The 20,934-nt window shown below is 21.7% G+C and overlaps 5 protein-coding genes across 8 annotated transcripts in view; 3 read left to right on the top strand and 2 right to left on the bottom strand.

The window, feature by feature from the left end:
* The first annotated feature begins 727 nt into the window (after positions 1 to 727).
* On the top strand, positions 728 to 2,873 carry LOC102681053 (dolichyl-diphosphooligosaccharide--protein glycosyltransferase subunit 1). The gene has a single exon (XM_006607764.1). The coding sequence runs from the start codon at positions 825 to 827 to the stop codon at positions 2,649 to 2,651; it is 1,827 nt and encodes a 608-aa protein (XP_006607827.1). The 5' UTR covers positions 728 to 824; the 3' UTR covers positions 2,652 to 2,873.
* A 157-nt stretch (positions 2,874 to 3,030) lies between these two features.
* Positions 3,031 to 5,360, top strand: LOC102681437 (putative deoxyribonuclease TATDN1). 2 transcript variants are annotated; one of them, XM_006607767.2, is made up of 5 exons: positions 3,031 to 3,216; positions 3,372 to 3,551; positions 3,987 to 4,380; positions 4,442 to 4,645; positions 4,770 to 5,360. In XM_006607767.2, exons 1-5 carry the CDS (start codon positions 3,177 to 3,179, stop codon positions 4,873 to 4,875), a joined length of 924 nt encoding a protein of 307 aa, XP_006607830.1. In that variant the 5' UTR covers positions 3,031 to 3,176; the 3' UTR covers positions 4,876 to 5,360. The 2 variants fall into 2 exon arrangements, with proteins under 2 accessions (XP_006607830.1, XP_006607831.1); XM_006607768.2 differs by having other exon boundaries at positions 3,032 to 3,216; positions 4,442 to 4,670.
* On the bottom strand, positions 5,352 to 10,419 carry LOC102681309 (transmembrane protein 214-A). The gene is made up of 10 exons (XM_006607766.2): positions 10,310 to 10,419; positions 9,124 to 9,418; positions 8,764 to 8,957; positions 7,997 to 8,680; positions 7,702 to 7,912; positions 7,497 to 7,636; positions 6,570 to 6,696; positions 6,201 to 6,466; positions 5,985 to 6,136; positions 5,352 to 5,901 (listed from the first exon to the last, which is right to left on the bottom strand). Exons 2-10 carry the CDS (start codon positions 9,248 to 9,250, stop codon positions 5,775 to 5,777), a joined length of 2,028 nt encoding a protein of 675 aa, XP_006607829.1. The 5' UTR covers positions 9,251 to 9,418; positions 10,310 to 10,419; the 3' UTR covers positions 5,352 to 5,774.
* LOC102681177 (GPI mannosyltransferase 4) lies at positions 10,101 to 12,526 on the top strand. The gene is made up of 4 exons (XM_006607765.2): positions 10,101 to 10,441; positions 10,517 to 10,917; positions 10,993 to 11,531; positions 11,620 to 12,526. The coding sequence occupies exons 1-4, from the start codon at positions 10,264 to 10,266 to the stop codon at positions 12,524 to 12,526; spliced, it is 2,025 nt and encodes a 674-aa protein (XP_006607828.1). The 5' UTR covers positions 10,101 to 10,263.
* A 2,542-nt stretch (positions 12,527 to 15,068) lies between these two features.
* LOC102681927 (histone deacetylase 6) overlaps positions 15,069 to 20,934 on the bottom strand; it is a 7,927-nt gene continuing 2,061 nt past the window's right edge. For all 3 annotated transcript variants that reach the window (XM_031509972.1, XM_031509970.1, XM_006607772.2), the window contains exons 5-19: positions 20,284 to 20,470; positions 20,000 to 20,192; positions 19,817 to 19,876; positions 19,045 to 19,134; positions 18,850 to 18,956; positions 18,625 to 18,768; positions 18,445 to 18,551; positions 18,179 to 18,348; positions 17,737 to 18,077; positions 17,469 to 17,664; positions 17,256 to 17,385; positions 16,637 to 17,185; positions 15,798 to 15,964; positions 15,395 to 15,682; positions 15,069 to 15,325 (exon numbers count right to left, since the gene is read on the bottom strand). In XM_031509972.1, the coding sequence (XP_031365832.1) occupies positions 15,248 to 15,325; positions 15,395 to 15,682; positions 15,798 to 15,964; positions 16,637 to 17,185; positions 17,256 to 17,385; positions 17,469 to 17,664; positions 17,737 to 18,077; positions 18,179 to 18,348; positions 18,445 to 18,551; positions 18,625 to 18,768; positions 18,850 to 18,956; positions 19,045 to 19,134; positions 19,817 to 19,876; positions 20,000 to 20,192; positions 20,284 to 20,470 (2,807 nt within the window). In that variant the 3' untranslated portion in view covers positions 15,069 to 15,247. The remainder of the gene's footprint in view (positions 15,326 to 15,394; positions 15,683 to 15,797; positions 15,965 to 16,636; positions 17,186 to 17,255; positions 17,386 to 17,468; positions 17,665 to 17,736; positions 18,078 to 18,178; positions 18,349 to 18,444; positions 18,552 to 18,624; positions 18,769 to 18,849; positions 18,957 to 19,044; positions 19,135 to 19,816; positions 19,877 to 19,999; positions 20,193 to 20,283; positions 20,471 to 20,934) is intronic.

The following is a 20,934-nucleotide window of genomic DNA, read 5'->3' on the forward strand; positions in this document are numbered from 1 at the left end:
ATATAATTAATATTTAAGTATTATTAATTTGTTTTGTTTCTAAATAAAATAAAAATTTTATGACTTACATTATTAAATGAATTATATTGTGCATTTATTTTCGATTGTTCATTGTAACGACAAAAAAATATTGTTTGATATTTGTAAAATTTCTTTAAACTTGATCTACACATATATTGATTTGTGTAATATAAACTGTTTAATAAAAATATGATATATTAAAATTATATATTTCCAATTATTATTTTTATATTTTATTTTTATATTTATATAATAAATTTATAAACATGTATATTACTTACTGACTACATAATAATTTTTTTAAATTAGGTATAATTTTGGATAATATCATTTTTTTAATTAATTTTATTCTTCATTTACATTCATGCACATCATTTCTTTCAAATAATTAATACAAATTGAATACTTATTATTTGTACTTATTATTCTATTGCAATACGAATATTTATATTGCAATACGAAATTATTAAACTTAAAAGGTTAGATTCTCCATAATAAAATTAAAATATAAAATATGAATATGAAATTGCATATATAAAATATAAAATTATAATTTATCGTCGTTTTTTTCTTTTCTTTTTCTTCTTTATTTCTCTTATTCTTCTTTTTGTTATATAGTAAAAATTTAAAATTAAAAACTATTTATTTTCTTGTTAGAAAATCTGTTTTTTGTAACTTAGTTTCCTATCTAGATTATACATAGTTTCATATAAACGCCACGTCTATGATATGTCGATTGTAACCTGTTTGCCGGTTAGTTAAAAGTGTAAAACAGCAGTGAAAGAAATTCCTACGTAAAAAATATGATTAATAGTAATTTAATTATATTAATATGGAATTTCGCGTTATTTTTTGGATTATATATCCAATCTTTTGCTGCTATCAATATCATCGATCCTGATTTAAACTTTAAGAATGTGGAAAAACATATCGATTTGCAATCTCAATTAACAAAAATTACAATTAGACTTGTATTAGAAAATGGAAGTAAAGATCGCCACATACGAAATTTTCTTTTTTCATTAGAACCTGAACAAAAGAATAGTCTTAGTTATATAGCTGCTTATAGAGAACCAGTACGAGTTGAATTAAAATTAAACGAGGCAAAGGTAAATGCTTATCCAGATAAAATTTTTTATCAAATTGAATTAAAAGATCCATTATCTCCTGGGAGAACTATGTCTGTTGAAATAGAATGGATATTGACACATGAGCTTATACCTCACCCCAAAGAGATTACACAAAAAGAAAAGCAATTAGTAAAATATATAGGAAATATTTATCTTTATACACCTTATACTATAATAAAGCAAACAACTACTGTATCTTTACCATCACGTAATATTGAAAGCTATACTAAATTTAAACCTGTTTCACAAAGTGATTCATTTATCACATATGGTCCATATGAGAAACTTAGTCCATTTTCTTATGAGGAATTAAACATACATTTTGAAAACAATAATAAATTCCTTACCGTTACCAAACTTGAAAGAAATATTGAAATATCACATTGGGGTAATATAGCAGTAGAAGAACACATTGATTTATTACATACTGGAGCATTACTGAAAGGTTCATTTTCACGATATGAATTTGCCAGAGAATCAAAATCATGGGAAGCAAGTATTCAAAGCTTTGATACTATTTTACCTGCAGCTGCTTCAGATATTTACTACAGAGATGAAATTGGTAATATTTCAACATCACATACTCGTATTAAGAAAGATTCAGTTGAATTAAATCTTCGTCCAAGATTTCCACTTTTTGGAGGTTGGAAAACTAAATATATAGTTGGATATAATGTACCTAGTTATGAATATTTATTTCATTCTGGAGATTTATATACTTTAGAAATGAGATTATTGGATCATATTTTTGATGATATGGTTATAGATGAATTAGTTGTAAAGATTATTTTGCCAGAAGGTTCTAAAAATATTGAACTTAGCTTGCCATATCCTACAACACGTTTACCAGATTCTCTTCATTATACTTATTTAGATACTACTGGTCGTCCAGTAATTTCTGTTACTAAAAAAAATTTAGTTGAAAATCATATTCAAAATTTTAAATTAAAATATACATTTCCACGTATATTAATGTTACAAGAACCATTACTTGTAGCTGCTGCTTTATATTTATTATTTTTGCTAGTAATTACTTATGTTAGACTTGATTTTTCAATTGATAAAGATGAAGTTTCAGAAAGTAAATTAAGAATTGCTGGACAGTGTGAAAAGATCTTAGCTGCACAAGATCGTAGAGTAACTTCTTATAATGAATTAGATGATCAATTAGCATATCTTAAAGCAAATAAAGATGCCAATGCATTCTTATCTGTGGTAAAAGGTATTAATCAAGAATATAAGAATGCAACAAGTTCTATTACGGAAATTATACAACGTTTAAAAGGAGAATCAATAGATGTATATGATCGTGTTCAAGAATTACAAAAATATGATAGAAATTTGAAAGAACTTTATAATCAACAACAAGCATTATATGTAGACAAATTAGTACCAGGAAAGATAGGACGTCAACAATTTGTAGAAGCAGAAGCAGCTATCACAAAAAAAAAAGAAGACTGTGTTGAGAAAATAAATTCTATTATAAAATCTTTACAGTAACAAAATTTTTCAAAATATTTTGACATAAAAAATATTTGAGAATAAAAAATCTATAAAAATAATTTAGCAATAGCTAAAATTTTTAAATAATAAGTTTTACCTTTCCTCTATAATGAATTAAAATTTGTAATGAATGTAAATTTGTTTCAAAAAATTGTAATAAACATTATTTGTAATAAATTATACATTTAACATTTATTAAAAATTATAATATATTAATTTTAAAAATGCGTATTTTAATTCATTATAAATTGAAATTTTTATAAGAATATAATATGTAAAAATATGTAATTAATATGTAGAATAAAGAATAATATAAAATATATACAGCAAAAGTTATATTAATTTCTATTATTGTTAAATTTGCATATATAAAATGATAAGAAAGTATAATTTCTATTTTCATGGAACATCGAATATCAACTAAACTCGTGTATTAGTACACAACGCCGGTTAAATAAGACACCTGCTAACCTTTCAAACAGTATCGTGTTTAAGAAAATTGTCATTTCACTGATAGGTTGAATGCTTAGAAATAGAATGAGTAACTTAAGAAAATTTATAGGTAAATAAATTTTTTATTTAGTGATTATATTAACATTTTAATGATCAATATTTTTACATAAACTACAGTGTATTTTTATGTTATTTTTAAAGATATTTTCGAAAAGGTTATAGTTTAACAGACAATATATTGTACCGTTGTTAATTTCAATATAGATATTGGGGCCAATTTGACAGATCCTATGTATCAAGGAATTTATCATGGGTCACAAAAACATCTGCCAGATTTGGATAAAGTTTTAGAACGAAGTTGGAATAACAATATTTCAAAAATTATAATCACTGCCGGTAATATAGAAGAAAGTAAAAAGGCTCTCGAAATAGCACGAACAGATGGTGAGATACTTTTTTAAAAATATTGAAAAAAAATATTTATTAAATTTAATTTATAGCATACTATCGCGTCTCTCTATCACAGGCAATAATACTTTATAGTTTTAATTTATTTTTCTATAAAGACATTAATGTTTTAGAGACATATATAATGATTTTGATACAATTAACATTTTGTACACCTTGCAGGCTTTCAACTGTGAGGGTAAAACTTATATGTATTAAAATATACAACTACTATTTATTTCTAATTATTAAACTGAAATACAATCATTGCATATGAAGAAACCAGTGAAAGAGAGATGCAATGGTTGCTAATTCTATTCTTTAACTCCAACAACAAAATGCATGTCAATGGAAATATCTAGGTACCTACAATATTATTATTTTTTTATTTTATTGAATATTTTTATATATTAATTCTTATATATATTACAGAACGATTATTTTCTACAGTTGGTTGTCATCCAACACGTTGTAATGAATTTGAAGAATATGATGATCCAGAAGCATATCTGAAATCATTGTCAGATCTAGCTGCAGGCAATAAAGACAAAATTGTAGCTATTGGTGAAATAGGATTAGACTATGACAGATTACAATTCTGTTCCAAAGATATTCAAAAAAAATATTTTGAAATGCAGTTATCTTTATGTACCACTTTGAAATTACCAATGTTTTTACATTGTCGTAATGCTAGTGAAGATTTTATAAGAATTTTAAGAAAACATAAAGATTCTTTAACAGCTGGTGTTGTACATTCTTTTGATGGGAATCCAGAAGAAGCTAATTCCATTTTACAAATGGGATTATATATTGGCATCAATGGATGGTATGTTATATAAATAATAAATTTATACAAAATCAAATAATTAATATAATCTTATTTACAGTTCTCTTAAAACAGAAGAAAATCTTTTTGCTGTTACAACTATACCATCAGATAAATTAATGATAGAAACTGATTGTCCATGGTGTGAAATAAGACCTACACATGCATCTGCAAAAGATATTATTACCAATTTTCCATGTATTAAAAAAGAAAAATGGCAACCCGATAAAATGGTTAAAGGAAGAAATGAACCATGTACCATAGTGTAAATATATTAATCAATTATTAAAGTAAATTTTAAAATAATTAAATTACATTCACATTGATTATATAATAAAAGACAAGTAGATTTTAATTATGAAATGAATTTTGATTTTTTTTCTTTACAGCCAAATTTTGGAAATACTTGCACGAATTAGAGATGAAGAAGAAGAATATTTATGCAATCAAATATATAAAAACACGATGAAAGTTTTTTTTCCTCATGAGCTCTAATACATTAATTCAGACTGACTTAATTTTATAATCAGTGTGCATTTTAGTATTGTATGCTCATACATATAATCAGGGAAAAATGCTGTGAAATTATATAAAAAAAAAAATAATAATTTCTACTAAATTCATTTCTGAAAAGCAAGGAAATGAAGGAATTCATTTTTATATGCATAGTTCTATGGATGTGATGGATGTCACATTCCACAGATCTCTTTTCATATAAAATTTTAATTTTATTTTTTTCTTCGTTAAAATTATTGTTATCACTATAATCATCATCAGAGTTGCACTATTAGCATTATTATAATTATAATTAAAATAATAATTATATTATTATATCTATATTTATCAACATTATTCTATGTGTCCTATAAATATTATTCTTTTTATTGCTGTATCCAATGATATTAACTTAATACTCTATATGTATTATAATATTAACCACTATTCTATACTCCTCTTTTATTTTTGTAAAAAAAAAAAAACATACCAAAAAGTAATTTCATTAAATACACTGTCTGATCATAAATCAATTTTTATATTATCATTGTGAACACCATATTAGAGACATTAAATGAAAATATATTAGTGAATGTATAAAGTAAGAAGTTTTAAGTTTTGTACTACATATAGTGTAGTCTATATATTACTTTAATAAGTATTTTGACAATATTAACGTAAAAAAGAAACTGACATTTTCATTAAATATGTAGATCTTTAAAATGTCATAATCAATCAGAATATAATAATATACATTTTTATCACAGGCAAAATGGCCACCACAATATATTTGGAAATGTGTAATATTAACTTTGGAATTATAGAACTAAATGCAGAGGTATGAGAGGAGATTTTCCTTATCAAAATAAAACTGGTACATAACTTTTGATAAATTTCATTCATGGAACTTTAGAAAGAGTTTGCACCTTTTCATAAACCCAATCATAAGTTTGACTTGCCAATGTCTGTGTAGTATCAATAGCTTTTGAAGCATAATTTTGCAAATTTTCTGGACTCAATTTTCCACTAAAAAAATAAAAATATTTTAAAGCTTTTTATTATTAATATTTTATAACTATTTATAAATCAAAGATCTCTTTTATACTTACACAAAAATATTATGTTCTAACCATTGAAGAGTTGCAATTGAATGTTCATTTAATTTTTCTACACATAAATTTGAATACACTTTCATGTATTCTAATCCTTGATTACTTCGTAATTTAATTTCATCTAACATTCCCGGAATATAATGTTCTATCTGTAAAATATATAAAATACTATTATTTATATATAATTTATATATTAAAATCATTAATACTTACTGTTTGTATAATCAAAGGACTATTTTTTTCAATATATTCCAGAATATTGTCATAAATTTTAAGAAAATGATTTTTTATTATAATATAAACATTTCCGGTTAATTTAATATAAGGTTGACATGTTTCAATAGTTGCTTTATAATATTCAGGCGAAGTAGCTTCTATAAATTCAAGTGCTTTATAAGAATATTCTTGCATTATAATCCATGATTGTTGTCCACAAGCAAATAATCCACTTCTTTTCAAGAACTTATTTGTATTAGATGCTAAAAAATTATTTATTATAATAATTATTAAATTATAATTATAATATGAAAATTAATAAATAATTAATATCATAAATGAGATAAATATTTTTTTATTTATTACCTTTAAAATCATCATGTTTGTAAATATCATAACCAAGAATGACGCTAATAAAAAGTAATAACAAAATAATTCCCTTTTTCCAGGGAAATTTTTTATTGGCAGAGGCTGTCATTTTCAATAATAATACCTGTAATAAATGATTAATAAAACACTATACGTTGTAGTAATTTCTTTATCATTTGAAACATTGAAATATTCTTTTTATTAACAAGTCTAAAGGTCAATATAAAAAACAGTTGTATCATAGATATATATATATGTATATATATATATATATATAATATAATAAACATGTTACACTCTTGATTTTTGAATACGTACTTCTTACCCACAGAGTTGATAAAAAAGAATGAAAATAACTTTTAAATTATTTATTTTAAAATATTGTCTATAATTCGTTTTTTTTTTTCTTGTACAAAAAAAAGTATAACGCGATGAATGATATTAATATCGTCAGTAATAATGTCGAAGAGACAACATGCGATCGATAATCTCTCGAAAAAACAAACTTACCTAACCCCTAAACTTTGAGATTTAAATTTTATGAAATTATTTAAATATCACACACACAATTTTGCGAAAATAAATATGAATATAAATAGAATTTTATAATTTATGACTAAAAAATTATATATATATGTTTAAACACGTCTTTTTATATGTAAATCTAGAAAATTTAGCAAAACACGATTTATATATTACGTAGCGTATTCTAACAGTACATTGCTTTGCGCATACGTAAGACATAAACAGAAGTAACGCGGGTTATTTCAAATATATTTTTAAATATATTATTATATATAAAGAATATGTATCATGTTAAAGTAATTGTTCATTTTTTGTAACATTTTAATTTTAAAAGTAAAATATTATTTATATAATACATATGGATGTTTATATTCAATACAAAAACAATTATAATTTTACCTTGCATAATTTACTGCAATTATTAGCAAAACCTTCATCTTTATTCTTTTTGCATCTCTCATTAATTGTTTGAAATTCTATACATGTTTCTTTCAAACATTTTATTTCCAATGTTGCATATAAAACATGCCATTTAGTATCTACAAAAAATTAAGTAGTAAATAAATTAAATTTTATTTCATAGATCTATAAAATATAATCTTACCAATATATGATAAAATCAAATGAGATTGATATAAATTTTTGGCATAAATAGATTTCCAAACAGAAAAACAAAGTGAATCTGTAGCCAAACAAGTCACAAGTGTTTTAATTAATTCATCCCTATAGTTTGCATGTATTTTTTGTGTAATTTTTATAATTAACACCTCAAATAATTTCACATAATTTATATTTTTATTTTTAAATAAAATTGACTGAAAAAATAAAGAAAAATTATATATTTCAGTAAAATTATCTTATAATAGTCAATAATCAATAATTGAAATTTTGAAACATACTCTTAATTTTTCAATGCTATTATTAATTTCTTTGCTTATAGAGGCAGAAACATTAAGTTTTCCAGAACATATATCTTCTACAATATCAAGATAAAGTTCTGGTTTAAGATCATGAAATGTTTCATGTCCAAACACAAGATTGTTTAAAATTTGTGCTACATAACTACAATAACTTTTTATTTCTAACATGGGAGACATTACTTCATGCCATACTTTCAAACCCACAGCTAAGTTTTTTCTACCAGCTTGTGATATTGCCCACAATATAGAGAGACCAATATTTTTTCTATTTTGATAAGAATTTTTTACTCTGATTAATTTGGAAATGTTAGCAATTGTCATTTCAGGATTAATATATGCTAAAAGTTGCAAAAATATTTTATGACCCAAAACAGGTGATCCTTTTACCATATCAGTAGCCATACTAGTAAGAGTATTTTCATAAAAAAGTTGTACTGTTTGTTTGCCTGCCATGTCAATCGCTTTTTCTAATATGGAAGAAATTGATTTAGGTACTATACTTAAAGGATAATCTTTAGATTTTCCAGAGAAGATTACATCTTCTTTATCAACAGGTATTTTTATATTAAGAAAAGCAGCAAGATCTTTCAACCAAATTAATGGAGCTTCAGGAAATCTTGTTTGGCTATTAATGAAAACATTGTGAAGCTCTGCTACATTAATCTGTTAAAAATAATGTTTCACATAATAAGTTTATTATATTTAAATTAAAAAAAATGACAAATTTAAAAGATATATATATATACCATATTTAATGCATCTTTTATAGACTTTGGTGGTTTTTCTTTAAGTTCATGTTTTTTTTTTTCAGATTGTTGTTTTTGTTGTTTTTTTTTTTCTTCATTTTCTTTTGTTTTATTTTCTTTCTCCTTTGATGGCTTTTTATTTTCCTTATTGTTATCTAAGTTATCATATAAAGTTTTTACTTGACTTAAAGGAACTGAAAAAAACATTATTACTATTATATAATGTAATTCAATATTAAAACATTTTCAAACACATATATAGAAAAATTTTATAAAAAAAGTTATATAAAGAAGTTAAAAATTTTTACTGATATTATAAAAAAAATGAAAAATTATTAAAAATTGACAAAAATTGCTTACGAAAATCTTCCACTTTTGGTGCATTTTCGATAAATTTCTTTTTTTCGGCCTTTGTAAGTTTATTAATTTTTCCATTGTTTTTATCCTTCTTACTTCTACCAACTAATTCCCATCCACCACTGGACATAATGTAATATATGCAATAAACAAATGAACAATTAATAAAATAACACTATCAAAAGGCACAAGTGTTTGTTGGCAGTTGTGTTGTCGTCCAAATATCGTACGTGGTCGCGCATGCGTAATAAATTGCCACGCGCTTTGCTTATATGAAATAATTTTTTTTAATAATTTTCTATAAAAAAAATAATTAATATAATACTTTTATTATTTTTATATTCATTATAAATAGTATGATTAATTATAAAAAATTATAATTTATTTTTTACTATCATTTATTTATTATAAATAATATGAACATTTATAAAATATTATCTAATTTATTATTTATTAAATAATTATTTTAAGTTAATTAAAATTTATTAACAGTAATTATTTACTTAAAAGATTTATTGTTTTGAATTATTTTTATTTTTTAATGTTTACTTTTAATGTTTTCAAATATAATCTAATTTTACATGCATTCATCCATAACAGTAAATAAAATAAGAAAGATTTTAGAGCACAAAATAAAACCGAAATCAAAAATACCAATTGCATAAATGCTTTATTTTCAAAAATATATATTTAGAATTAATTAAATATTATACTTGATTGATAGTTGATCATTATAGATTTTATAATATAGAAATTTATATTTATGTTATTCATATTTATAATGACAACATAATTTTGTGAATAAAAATAGTAATTTAAAATAATTTTCTATCTTACATGTATTCGATTTTAATTTCTTTATATATTGATCACATGGTTTTGTTTACGAATCCAAGAACAATTAATTATAGAAAAGAACATTATGTTTCAACAATAATCATTAAATATTTCGTGATTGAATAAAAACAATATAATAAAACAAAATATATTTGAATGAAACATATGTTAGATATTTTATAATAATTAAAAATAATGATTAATTTAATAAATCAAAAATTCTTGCCAATTTTTTTAACCTTATTAAAGTGACATCTCGAAAAAATAAAAATTAATTTTATTGTTCTGAATTATTTATTAATAAAAATGCATTTCAAAAATGAATATCGTAGATCTATAGATGAATACAAACCTGCTATACCAATAAAAAGAAAAATGGGACTTTATTGGATCTTGGTTATTGTAAGAATTATTTTGACATTCATTCCTCAAACAGGATACATTCATCCTGATGAATATTTTCAATCTATTGAAGTTATATCTGGTAGGTGAAAAATTATTATTATTTAGATCATAATCAAATAATAAGTTATAAAAAGTTTAAGAAATCATTTTATAGGAGATCATTTTGACATTGATGTTAATAAACCATGGGAATTTAATTCAACTTTTCCTATAAGAACTGTTTTAATATCTCAAATCATAGTTGGTATACCATATTCGATTTTAAAAAAACTTTCACAATATACACTTTTTTATTTGGGTATATCATTAAAATCACCATATTTTCTTATATTATTTCCACGTTTATTAGTATGTGGTTTATCTTTTATATCAGATTATTGTTTGTATAAAATCTGTTACATATATGGACAAAATTACAAAATAAGACTGATTATTTATGCCAGTTCCTATGTTATGCTTGTTTATGCTACTCATACATTATCAAATACCATTGAATTGGTATTAACAGCATTATTACTATATTATGCATCATATTCTATGGCACATTCAGAAAAGGTATTATATTTATAATAAAATTTGTTGATAAGTTATAAAATACAATTTATAAAATAATAATATTTATCATTTTAGGTAGTTGTCCAAAGTGACTATTTATCAGATAAATATAATAAAGCAAAAACTGGAATAGAAAGAGTAAAATACTATAAACTTAAAGCTTCATTGCCTCCTCATTCTTTAAATCATTGTATAAAAATTGCAACAATCACTGTAATTGGTATATTTAATAGACCAACATTTATTGCATTTGCCTTCATTCCTATCTTCTTTTGGTTACAAAGAAGTTTAGGTTCTAAAAGTGTAGGATTTGGGCATTTCCATGTCCGAATATTCACTTTTATTGCTTGTGGAATACCTACTACTATCTTTTTTATTTTAGTCGATAGTTTTTATTTTGGCTATTTAACAATGGCAGAAATAGGTAATCTTGATATTAGCATGAATAATTTTGTGGTAACACCACTGAATTTTCTCAGATACAATTCAAATACTAAAAATTTACAAAATCATGGTTTGCATCCTCATTATTTACATTTTATAGTAAATATACCTCTTTTATATAATGTTCTTGGAGTTATTGGTCTTCTTACATTTGGAAAAATGTTATATAGGTAAATATTGAAATTATTGTTGTAATAATATTTTATATACAATATGAAATATAAAATAATTAATAAAATAGTTAATTTTGATTTACAGTGGTTTAAAGGCGCAATGGTTAAATTTGCCGCGGATACAAAGTGTTGTTGGTCTAATGACAACATCTTTTATTATACCTATTATGTTGTTGTCAATATTTCCACATCAAGAGCCTAGATTTATTATACCAACATTATTACCTCTAACTTTTTTGTATGCACCAAATATAAATCAAACATCAGGGGTTGATACTATTACTCGTATTACTGGAAATAATGAAAATACTTTTACAACAGAAAGAAATAAGTTGAATAAACTGCAGATCTTATGGTTTATATGTAACATTGCATTAACATTTTTTTATGGGTTTGCTCATCAAGGTGGAGTTCTACCCTTATCATCTCATATAGCAAATGAATTAAAAGCAAAACCAGATCTTACACATATACATCTATTTACATCACACACTTATTCTATACCAACAGCACTTCTACATTTAAGAAATACTAGAAAGACATATGTAAGTAGTGGAAATCATAAGTATAAATTGATAAAAGATTTTTATCTTTATGAACAAGGTTCAAAATCTATACAAGATGTATATAATGTTATTGCTTTAAAACTTCATGAATGTGAATATAAATATGCTACTAAAAAAGTACCATATAGATTATATTATGCTCTTCCAGCTACAGATTTGGAAGAGTTTATTTTTATTCAAAATAATATAAATTTATTTGATTATCATATTGTACATAAATTTTATCCACATGTTACCATTGAAAAATTACCATTTTCAAAAGTTACTAAAAATATTACGCGTTTTACGCATTTAACTATATTTTCAGTAGAAAAATTGACTGAAATTATGAATAATATATTGGAAACGTTTCAACAGTTCCAATTATTATTAATACGAATTGAATATTTGATAGATAATAAATATAAAACTGTACATATATCCTGAAAAAAATTGTTATAATTATAACTATAAAATTTAAATAGGTTAAAAATATAGGTTTAAAATATATATATATATATATTTATTAATATTTTATCGATATAATATAATTACATTTATTATTATATCCAATAGTATTATATATATAATATCATATAATGTATAAATATTCTTAAAATTTTTAACAGAAAAATATTATTACATTTAAACAGTTGATATCATTAAACTAAGAACTATAAACATATTTGATATATACGAGAAATAACACATTTAAATTGTATATTATTAAATTTTTCTAAAAATAAAATTTTATTGCATAATATACAAATTATAATGTTGCATATAAGAACATAAAAACTACTATCATATAGTTTTATTTATTTTTTTAAAATAAATAATTTCTTAGAATTAAATTCATTATATGTATTATATTACATATAATATATAACATAAAATTTAATTTTTAAAAATCTTGATAATTTTATTTTGTGTTTATTTAAGGTTATTTATTTAACTTATTTTAATATAGAGAAATGATTAATAAAATTACTGAATATAATTTTGTAAAATATATTAATAAATAAAAATAATGTATATTTCAATTTTTTTTAAATAATTAATATAACTATTTTAATAACTAAATTTATACATATAACATATATAAAATATTCTAAAAATAAAAAGATTAGTTAATTTAAAATTCCTAAGATAATTTCAAGCAACGTTTTCTTTCGTTACGACTTTGTTAATAAATTATTAACAAAAAAAAACGCTGGCCATCACAGAATACGTAGTCAAATTAATTTATTTTGTAAAATATATTTTGTATAAATAAAATATAATTTGATATAATTTTTTTTTCCATTAAAAAATATCTGTTATATTCAAGTTTTCACATATTATTTGAACTTGTTCGTGCTTAACCAATAGCACATATCTAATACTTGATTAATCCATAAATTATAATTGGCCAATGTTTTTTATTAATAATTCATTAACAAAGCTGAAAAAAAGGAAATTGTTACTTGAAATGATGATTGTTGATTATTTCAGAAATCTTCAGTTAATCAATATTCCTATATTTTTAGACCACACTATATATATCTATTAAACAAATTGGGACTATAAATAAATATGGATTATAAATATAATATATATATATTTATTAATATTGTATATTATTAATTATTATTAATATATATATTATTAATTATAATATATTATAATTGTATAATATATAATTATAATATGTATATTATTAATTATTATTAATATGTATGTATATATATACACCTACATAAATATATGTATGTGAAGATTTCTTAAGTAATTTCAAACAATTTTAACGAAAGTTTTTCTTTATAAAAATTTTCATTAACATATAATTAATGAATAAAACATATAAAGAAAGAAAAAAAATAATGGAAAGATAGAAATATGATAAAAAATTGATTTTCAGCATATCTTAGATACTAATAAAAATACTAATAAAAATATCTTTATAAGACAAAATAAGATAGAATAAAAATCAGTATTCTGTATATTTTTAAACATAAGAAATCTTATAAGAAATATACAATTTTTTATGTTCGGAAAATGGTCTTTAATTTTATATTATTTTAATTTAAATTTTAGACTAATTTTTAATTATTTTTAAAATTATTCTATTTTGAGAAAATATTTTTAGCACCAGAGTTCTGAAGATCAATTTTTATTCCATTTCTATTCTTCTTTTATTTTCTATTATTTTTTGTTCTGTTTTTATATTTCTTTTGCGATATTTTAAATAAGTTCTGAATTTTTATCTTTATTTTTTTTTCACTATTTCCTCTCTTTACTTGCTCGATATATTCTCGATCATAAAACATCGATTGTCAATTGAATATACTTTTATTATTACTTTTCTTTTAAAACTATAATGTGTCTAATTCTTTAATTTATAATTATATATATTTCATCGTATTACTTCATATAAATATATTATAAATAATTTATAATATTTAAAAAAATCAAATGTTATTTTAGAAAACAATTAATTCAAGAATATAGAAAATATGTAATTTCATTTAAAAAAAAAATATGTTAATTTCCATGAGACTAATTTGTGAATTAATATTGTAATTGATTAAAACTGAGCATCGATTTTAAAATAAATTATAAATAAAAATCTAATAAGATAAAAAATAAATTATAAATAATATATATAATATATCATTATAATATTTTTCCTAATTCTTAAAAATATTTTATTAAAATAATTACAAAATAAATAAATAAAAATTTATTTCTAATCTTCATTTAATAAAAGCAATTTTTTGTAATTAAAGATATGTACATAAGTGTGGAATAATATNAATTCTATATAAACATTCTTATTTTTTATTTTATATAAAAGTTTATTTTTTATTTTTTTATTTAATTTTATATGAAAATTTAATTTCCAATTATTACTAATATTTTAATATTATTTTAAATTGAATTGATAATGTTAAGAATATTAAAATGATTAAAAAGTTCTAATCTTTAAGACATAAAATAAAAAAATGCATTAAATGTTAGATCTATTCTATATCTTATCTGTGATAAAAGCTATAAAATATTATAATACATAAATTATGTTAACAATTTATCTAAACATAATACAGAAATAAAAGTATATACTTTATAGATTTACAGATATTATAAAATACATAGTTAATTGCAAATTTTTTTAAATATATTTTTATTTCAGTCATCATTATATGTCCATGGCAATTCCTCGTTAAATTTGCTTTGATGTGCAGCATTACGAGCAGCAAATAATCGCTACAAATATTATTAAACATTAAAAAAGATCATATTAAAATATTTTTACAACAAATATTTAAAACTTACTGGATTATCTATGTATGCTTCACATTTATAACACCAAACTGATAAATCACTAAAACTTAGTGCCAATGGATGTTCCATTTTTTCAGCATGTAATACACCATGTTGATTAATATTACGCGCACAATGAATAATATAACACTGTAGACAGATCCAATTTTCAGCAGTACTTCCACATTCTACACAAGGTAAATGTACATCAATTCCCAAAGCTGGCACATCCCTAATATTATCTAAATGTGGACATTCTCTTAAAGGTATCACTGCAAACATGTCTCCAGCTATTAGTGCCTATAGAATTTTATAAAAAATTCCAAATAATGAAAATTAATTTAGTAATATATTTAATTAATATATAATATCAAATATATAATATATAATATTAAAAATTTTAAATACTAATTACTTGTAAATTTTCTGAAAAATAATCATATAAATTTTTATTGCCACTTATTTGTTTAACTATTCTTTCATTCTGTTTACCACTACTACCAGCAGCAAAACTGGTAAAATTTTCATTAGAATGTCCTTCTTTTTGATCTTGATTCATACATGTCTTTGTATATTTAGAAACTATAAAAATAATTCTTTATGTGATAAACTATTTTATAGATATTAGATTTATAGATATATAAGAAATTAATAAAAGAGTTTAAAAGCTTAAAGGCTTATAATACATCACAAGAAGCAAAAATGTCCAATCAATATAAATCATTTTCGATATAAAATCAACTTTTATCAGTATAAAAATTCATATACATTCAATATCATGTGAAGGATGATTTAGAAATACATTTGCTCAACATAAAATTATTATTTATATTAATAAAAATTGCTTCAAATACAAATATAAATTTTCAATGCATTTAATATTATATAATATGAAAAAATAAATTATTCTTCAGTCTTTAATATTTACTTATTATGGAAATGACAAATATATTTTATATATGATCTTGCCAATGTTTTTTATTTCATTTACATATATGAATAATCTTTAATAATAATTTTATATTTATAATTTTGAATTAATATACTATTAAATAAATCTCTTTATTTATATTCAACAAAGAATTTTAATTACGACATCCAATATTTATAAATGACAAAAATCGATTTTACTCGAAAAAATTAAGAATTTACATAATTGAATATTTTTTGCTTTTTTTAAATATTAGAAGCCCTTAAAGTTTTAGATCTTTTTTTTAATACTTTGTATATATATATATTTCTAATTTATCATACCTTCGTAATAGAAAGTATTATCATTAAGTTGAGTATTTTGTGACTCGTAATATGAATCAATCGCTTCATCTAATTTGTCACTAAAATCTTTTTCATCTTCGTTTTTAATTTTGTTTATGAATTTCCAGGTTGCAATTTTTTTATTTTGCATTTTTTCTGTCTCAATTTCTTCCAATGCTATCTTAGATTCAGAATATTTTAAAAGTTCTTCGTTGTTTATAACTTGTTCATTTGTCTTTTTATATGACACTTTAGGTTTAGAAAGAATTTTTTCTTTTGGTAATGATAAATTAAACATTAAATTTGGCCAATATTGTTTTTGCGTTTTTAAAACATTATGGATAGTGTGAACAGCACTTGCACATGGAATTTGTCCACTTTCTAATATTGGTAAAGGATCACCAAGCAATGATTTCGTACAAATAGCCATTGCATGTGCAACTGAATTAGTATTGTAACCTCCTTCAAGACTAAGAATAACACGGCCATTAGCTAAAGAAGATAGCCAATGTGTTAAATGTCCATACAATTCTGGTGTTACAAAACAACCTTAAAAATAAGGAAAATATTAATATAAAATTTTACAATAATAAAGAATATTTATAAAATAGTACTGTACCTCCTAAAGGATCACCAATACAGGCATCAAAACCTGCAGAAACTAAAATCAATTCTGGATTAAATTGATAAGCAATTGGCATTATTATTTGCTGAAACGCTGCTATATATTCTGCATCACCCATTCCTTTCTAAATAATACAAATAATACAAATAATTACAATAATTCTAATTTTATTAATATTAACTTCGCAGAATATCTTCTAAGATTAACCTTATTCCATGGTATATTAACAGTGAAACCTTCTCCTGATTCAGAACCAACATAAGAGTAATTTGCTCGTTTAGAGTTTGGAAAAAAACTACCATTATCATAACGATGAACAGATATATATAAAACTTTAGAGTCTTCTTCAAAAATAGATTGAGTTCCATTACCATAATGTACATCCCAATCTACTATCAATACTCTGAAAATTATATTATTATTTATATCGAGATAGTCAATATAGTCAATATATAAAATAAGTTAATTGTAATACCTTTTTACATGATGAAATTCTATGGCATATTTAGCTGCTATAGCTACATTGTTAAAAATACAAAAACCACATGCTGCATCCTCTGTAGCATGATGCCCTGGAGGTCTAATGATAGCAATACCAGATTGACTTTCTCCATTCAAAACACTATCAATTACTTGTAATAATGATCCAGTTGATACACAAGCACTTGACCATGTTTCAGGATGTAAATAAACTGAATTATATGTTTCTGCCTGCTTCTTTAGCTCTTTTGATTTTAAATTTTTTGTATTTTTTATTTTATCAATATATTCTTTTGTATGGACTAATAATAACTCTTCTTTTGTTGCACTTCGTCCCTTCAAAATAATCGATAATAAAAATTAATATTTCAAATAAAAATGTTGATGCATTCATTTTAATAGTGAAAAAGTTCTTTTTTAAAAATAAATTTACATACCTGTTGCACATAACTTCGATCAAGTAGATTATATTCTTGAAATTTTTTATAAATAATATTAATACGATGTGGTTTTTCTGGATGATTATCATCAGATATATCGTAATGTTTTAGCATTCTATCATCATAAACAATACATACTTTATTAGGTGCTTTAGACAAATTAGTAACTAAAAGGAAGTTTACATTTATAAATTTTATATTATTATATATATACATTATATGTATATAATTAATTGTTAAATTATCAAATTAAAAATACTTACATTGTATTAATATATTCAGTTGCTTTTCTATTATTTCAATAATTTCTTGAGTTTGAATTGGATAACAATTTTGAGTTTCATATACTTTTGGTCTAACATCAGTTTCTCTGAAATAGATAAATATTTATATAATTAAAAATAATAATAATAAATTTTGTTAAAAATAATTTAATTTCTTACTTGAATATAACTATAGGTAAATATTGATTAGTATTTTCTTCTTTATTATTTGGTGTACTATTAATACTATATGTATCTTGATATTGATAACATTTCCAATATGGTTTATGTGTATAAATTGTATTCAAAATTGTATCACGTATACTAAAATTATATTAAATATATATAATCATGATTAAATATTATATAATTATATAATTATACATGTTTATATTTTTAGTTTACCTTATTGAAGGTAATGTAAGAGTTTCTAACATAGGACATGGATCATTTAACAAAGTACGCAATGTTAATGCTGCACTTTCACTTAATGACTTTAAACAATAACCACCCTGCAATGAAAAATATAATGAAAATAATATATTTGAAAAATTATAGATATACAATAAAATTCAATAATAGAATGAAAATATATTATACCTCTAATATAATGGCAACTTTTCCAGAAGCTAAACATAATAATGATGATAGTAAATGAGCATAACATGCAGGTGTTATCAACATTTCACCCTAAATATTAATAAAACAAAAATATTAAAATTCTTCATAGATATATATACTTTATTAATATACGATTTTTCGTAAATCAAAGGGAGAGGATAACATTTTTTTATTTTTTATTTAGTCTTTGAGAAAACCAAGTTTGAAAATTTTTTAAATGAATAAAATCAAATGAGTGAATCAAAATTAACAAACAACTCAAATAAATCAAAGTCTATCAGTTTATAATTTTACAAATGAATTTGGCTAATTTCTAAAATTATTGATAAAAGTTTATTTTACATATTATACACATTTAATTTCATTCTTGAAAAATAAAGATTGAATATAATATATACAATTAAAAAGTAACCAAATATTAATACTAAACGAATTTTTAATTTTTATTTCCTTTAAAACTAATTTTTTTTTCATTTTTATATTTATGATGATTTTTTTCTAATTATCTAATTGAAAATTAATTAAATGATAAATTCTCAAACTCGAAAATAAAAATAAAAAAAATATATATATATTTTTATTTATTTATTTTTGCATGTAAAATTATTTTTTATTCTCTCATATCATTTGTTCTGAGATATGTATATATTTAAACTTTTTCATTTTCATAAATTAAATCCAGACAATGATAAGATTTGAATTAAACTAAGATAAAATTATAAGAAAAAGTAAATAATATTTATTATTTTACCTCTGGACAACCCAAAGCTGCATCATAACCAGCTGATACTATTATAAGATCTGGTTGAAACTAGAATAATTAAAAATGATCTTTTTTCAGAAATCATATTCAGAATTTATATTATTATTTTTTACAATTACATTATTTAAATTATATTACTTAAAATAAATTATAATAATGTAATATTTTTACCTCATAAGCCATTGGCAATAAAACTTGTTGAAATATAGCTAAATAATCAGCATTAGTCATACCAATTTTATTAAGTGGCACATTAAAATTATATCCCTCTCCTAAGTCATCTCCAACAAAATGAAAATTAGATTCTCTAAGATTTGGCCAAAATTCACCATTTTCGTAACGATGAATAGAGAAATAAATTACTCTATATATAAAATTTATAATTAATTATTAGTTAAATTTATACTATTATAATATTTATAGATAATAGAATGTTTACAAAAATATTTATATACCGTGGATTATCATAAAACATTTGTTGAGTAGCTTGCCCATGATGTACATCCCAATCAACAATTAAAATTTTATTAGCTAAATTATTACATAAAACTTTTTCTGCAGCTATTGCAACATTATTAAAAAAACAATATCCACAATATTCTGATTTCATTGCATGATGTCCTGGTGGTCTAGAATATATTATAAAAAATGGAAAAAGTAACATTAATATTTTTTTTCCTGAATTCTAGAAAAAATTGAAAAATTTTACCATGTTAAATCACTGTAAATAAAAAAATATATATTCATATATATGTTATGAATCTTAGTTCATTTATTATTATTTAAGAAAACAACATTTTTTTATAGTATTGTATAAAATTTTTATAATATATGTTTATAACCTTTTTTTTTAATTTATTCTAAAAATTAAAATAAAAGTTTATTCTTTTATAACATAACATTAAATGTATATGTAATATACACAATATTCAAAGATAATTATCCAGAAATATCTAAAATATTAATATATAATGTTTAACATATAAAATTTTATTTTTTAAATGAATCAAGAAAACTTAAAAAATCATAGCATATAGTATATATCTTTAATTTAAAATTATTTATCAAACATACCTAAAAAAGTTTTTTAGTTTTTTTTTTTTTGA

Source organism: Apis dorsata, unplaced genomic scaffold (assembly GCF_000469605.1).
Source record: "Apis dorsata unplaced genomic scaffold, Apis dorsata 1.3 scaffold_19, whole genome shotgun sequence".
In the NCBI taxonomy this organism is placed as follows: domain Eukaryota; kingdom Metazoa; phylum Arthropoda; class Insecta; order Hymenoptera; family Apidae; genus Apis; species Apis dorsata.

Bases quoted from the DNA above. Each gene is read 5' to 3' on its own strand.
- LOC102681053 (XM_006607764.1), top strand. From the start codon at position 825: ATGATTAATAGTAATTTAATTATATTAATATGGAATTTCGCGTTATTT.
- LOC102681437 (XM_006607767.2), top strand. From the start codon at position 3,177: ATGCTTAGAAATAGAATGAGTAACTTAAGAAAATTTATAG. The intron at 3,217-3,371 runs GTAAATAAATTT...ATTTCAATATAG, and splicing joins TAACTTAAGAAAATTTATAG to ATATTGGGGCCAATTTGACA. The intron at 4,646-4,769 runs GTAAATATATTA...TTTTCTTTACAG, and splicing joins AATGAACCATGTACCATAGT to CCAAATTTTGGAAATACTTG.
- LOC102681309 (XM_006607766.2), bottom strand. From the start codon at position 9,250: ATGTCCAGTGGTGGATGGGAATTAGTTGGTAGAAGTAAGAAGGATAAA. The intron at 6,697-7,496 runs GTAAAATTATAA...CATTTATTACAG, and splicing joins ATTGCAGTAAATTATGCAAG to GTATTATTATTGAAAATGAC. The intron at 5,902-5,984 runs GTAAGTATAAAA...TTATTTTTTTAG, and splicing joins TTAGAACATAATATTTTTGT to TGGAAAATTGAGTCCAGAAA.
- LOC102681177 (XM_006607765.2), top strand. From the start codon at position 10,264: ATGCATTTCAAAAATGAATATCGTAGATCTATAGATGAATACAAACCT. The intron at 10,918-10,992 runs GTATTATATTTA...TTATCATTTTAG, and splicing joins CTATGGCACATTCAGAAAAG to GTAGTTGTCCAAAGTGACTA. The intron at 11,532-11,619 runs GTAAATATTGAA...TTTGATTTACAG, and splicing joins TTTGGAAAAATGTTATATAG to TGGTTTAAAGGCGCAATGGT.